This window comes from Salmo trutta, chromosome 17 (genome assembly GCF_901001165.1).
Source record: "Salmo trutta chromosome 17, fSalTru1.1, whole genome shotgun sequence".
In the NCBI taxonomy this organism is placed as follows: domain Eukaryota; kingdom Metazoa; phylum Chordata; class Actinopteri; order Salmoniformes; family Salmonidae; genus Salmo; species Salmo trutta.
Window position 1 is genome coordinate 44,164,876 of NC_042973.1, and position 3,401 is coordinate 44,168,276.

Below are 3,401 nucleotides of genomic sequence, written 5' to 3' on the forward strand. Positions count from 1 at the left end.
GGATCGAATACAGTTGCAGTTTAATGCACTGGCATCTATCCAACTTTTTGAACACCCACCTCAGAGTACAGTGAAAAGTTTGGCATGAAAATTACAAACGGAACAGTAAAAATGTCTGGAATTCCCTCGCTTGGTTAATAGTGAACAGTTTGCTCTGTTAGTAAAACGGTTTAGTGAAAGGTGTACATTTACAGTAATCATCATTAATCCAGAAGTTCATGCTCTGCTGCTCCACAGACTCCAATTAAAAACAGCATAACGTGACAAGCACACATCACACGCCCCAAGGCATGGCCCCTAAAGAATGCAAAACATCTATCTACAACGTTCCACTTTCTCATGAGGTAGGACGAATTCCAATGCAAATGAAATGTGTGATTGGCATGGCCAACTCTTATCATTTGTCCTACTTATGCAAGTACTAAATCAAACAGATCATAATATGTTTTAATACTTTATTTCCACAGTAACCTGTATGTTTATAGTTGAATGTTCATAGTGATGTGGGTCTTTGCAGTTCAATGCAGTTGTTGTTTTCCCTAATTCTAAACATTTTTTGGATAAATAATTCTTATGACACACAGAAACAGCATAGCAAGCTATATCCACTTTCCATGACTTTTGTCAGGATTTCAGCACAATTGGCATAATATGATCTTAAATTCTATTGCTTGTCTATACTGACTGAATATCTGAGAGTGGCCTATTTAAAGACAAACTATTGTGGAGTGAGTTGACTATCATATATATATACGTGTCCATGCTGATGCCTTTTGAAGGAAACGGAGAAAACATATTGTTTAGTGTAGAGAATTCCACTGTCCCTGAGTTTGCGTTGCATATTTTCAACAGTTCAATAAAGAGTTAGCTACACCAGTGATTCGCACACAGGTGTATTGTCAGAGTCCTGGCTATGCATGGAGCTCAGCCCCGTGTCTGAATCTTCGTCGTTCATGTCGCAGGTCTTGGACAGACCTCTGGTCTGCTCCACCCACCCACTGCTCTTCTCCAAGGAAGGCAACATGTCAGTCTCAGTGACACCAGAGTGTTCTTTATCAGCCTCGGGTAACTTTTCCTTATTTAAATTCATAGAGTGCATTTTTGCGAGCAAATCCGTTAGTTCTTTTTCTTTCGCGTCCCATAGCTCCTGGCTTAAGTCCAAATCACCCTTAACAGCCTCTAAATCCGTGTTTAAACGAAGACCAATATATAAACTGGTATCCAGCTTTGTTTTGATTATCTTCCCCTCTAAAACCAAGTCGTTCTCTGATAGACTGTTCACATCTGGTTCTGGGGCGGCGGCGCCTGACTGTGATGCCGGCTGTGGAGCCACTGCAGCTACGGGGATGTCCACAGACTCCCCAATACTTTCTGTGTCTTTGCCCGACAGCTCACCTTGCCGTCTTTTCATCCACCTTTGGTTGAGCTCCTCCTGAATTTCACCTGTGATGCATTCCATGAGAGCCTCGCGCTCTGTCAACTCCTCCTGAAGTCGCAGGACCTCCTCGCACCTACGCGCGTACTCCTCAAACTGCGCAATAGCCTCCGCTGAACGTGGGACGTCCTCTATTGGATCAGCCTCCACGCTCGATTCCACCATGTATGTGTCCTGCACATAATTGATACCATGTCTCTTAATTCTGTCAAAGTGCACTTTTGCCTCATACCTTTCTATATCCCTATCCAACTCTTTGATCCTTTGGATCTGCTGGCGGATGGTGTGATCTTGCGAGATAACTAAGTGCACCAACGTTTCCAATTTCTCAACTGAGGATTTATCCTTAGGAAAAGTCTCTTCTCTCTTTTTGTTAATTTTGTCCAACTTTCTAAAAGCTTTTCTAACAATCCTCCGCTGCTTTTCTTGCGAGAAAGCCATTGTGGTCTTGGCTGCTCCCTTGAATACGCACGGATTGTCTTTGCTCTGAACGACTCGCGCCTCGGCGCTCCTGGGTCCGTTGTTTGGTAACGATGCCTCATTCTTCACCAACACAAACCTCACGTTTTCCTGCTCATCTCCCCAGGCGCTCCAGAGACGCAGGATTTTGGTTTTATTGGGTAAAATCCTCTCAAAGCCTCTCCATTTCTCCACTATGCAGTAAGACTGGGGGGTCCCGGACTGCATCGCCGCTGACGCACCTTGCTGCAAGTTTTGGTCCTCCAGTAGAACTTTTAGAACATCCGCGCAGGTGGTGCGTTTGGACAGCCCCGAGACCAGCTTCTCCTCCCGGCAGACCCATACTGATACCTTGCATTCTTCCTGCTCCATTCTGGAAAAAACCTCCAACCGAATTGCTTATCAAAGTTTCTGCTCCCCTCTCGACTCCTCCGTCCCAGTTTTCAGGCGTTAAGAGAAAAGTGTGTCACACACCTTCGTTTGGAGCTGTCCTTATTCTTATGTAGGCATGTCATCATTCTCGTGAAATAATCAGTTCAGTACTTCCCTGTATGTAGGATTATTCCCGTAGCAGACAGAAGAGGCACGCTGGGAAGTTGTTCAGCAAGGGGGCATTACATTATCTCCGCAGGCTTCCTTTAGAAACACTGTGCGCAGAGGAGGAACGGACGTCCTTCCTCTCGGTCGCCACGCACTGCTGTGGGTACATTTCTATGCAAACACTAAAGTACACGCCCTCCGCTCTCAACAGGGACTCACCAGTGTCTGTTGATCAAAACACTACACTGCCACACTCCAGAAGTTTTTTATGTAACATTACCCGCTCACTTTGGGCGAATTTTACGCACCAATTTGCTTACTGTACTTTGGTCAAAAATACCATCATTCTGACCTGAAAGATTAAAAAGTGAACACATTTTAAAGTGAGTGTTATATATGTAATATTAAATTAATTCAGGCAAGGGTCAGTCAGGGGCCTCCTTGTTTCACTCCATTATTTCACATCTTGATTACTTCTGATCTGGTATTCTATAGAAACAAATCAAGCAAAATAAAAATCCAACTATTAACGGAGCTGCTCAGAGTATAAGTTCTCTGCCCTCAATAACACGCAGCACACTTACCATTCATCCCATGTGTCTACAGTCTTTAGGCCAAACTGACCCTGCCAACCAAACCACTCCACCGAAAGACATGTGAATGTGAACAAAGACCATATTTTCATAAAACAAAAACAAAAAAATGTCTGTAATTATTACAGAGGTCTTTGGTGCATGGGGATTGTTGTGGTGGTGTAATATGTTAATGATCTGGCCAGAATCACAGGTTGTCATTGGTCCCGCCTGGTTTATCCTCCTGACCCTGACAGTTGACAACAGGCGAAGTTTGTTGATTAAATAATAATACTTACATTTGTCCTGTTACATACGTGTAATGGATTAAAATATATATATATATGCATATCCCAACTCCCCCTGAGACACCCGCATGGTGTGGGGTCACAACC

At 43.8% G+C, this 3,401-nt stretch overlaps 1 protein-coding gene across 1 annotated transcript; it reads right to left on the bottom strand.

Moving 5' to 3' along the window:
• Positions 1-441: 441 nt before the first annotated feature.
• LOC115152257 (ras association domain-containing protein 10-like) lies at positions 442-2,581 on the bottom strand. Its single transcript, XM_029696930.1, has one exon. It carries the CDS (start codon positions 2,264-2,266, stop codon positions 869-871), a length of 1,398 nt encoding a protein of 465 aa, XP_029552790.1. The 5' UTR covers positions 2,267-2,581; the 3' UTR covers positions 442-868.
• Between the last annotated feature and the right edge of the window lie 820 nt (positions 2,582-3,401).

Bases quoted from the DNA above. Each gene is read 5' to 3' on its own strand.
- LOC115152257 (XM_029696930.1), bottom strand. From the start codon at position 2,266: ATGGAGCAGGAAGAATGCAAGGTATCAGTATGGGTCTGCCGGGAGGAG.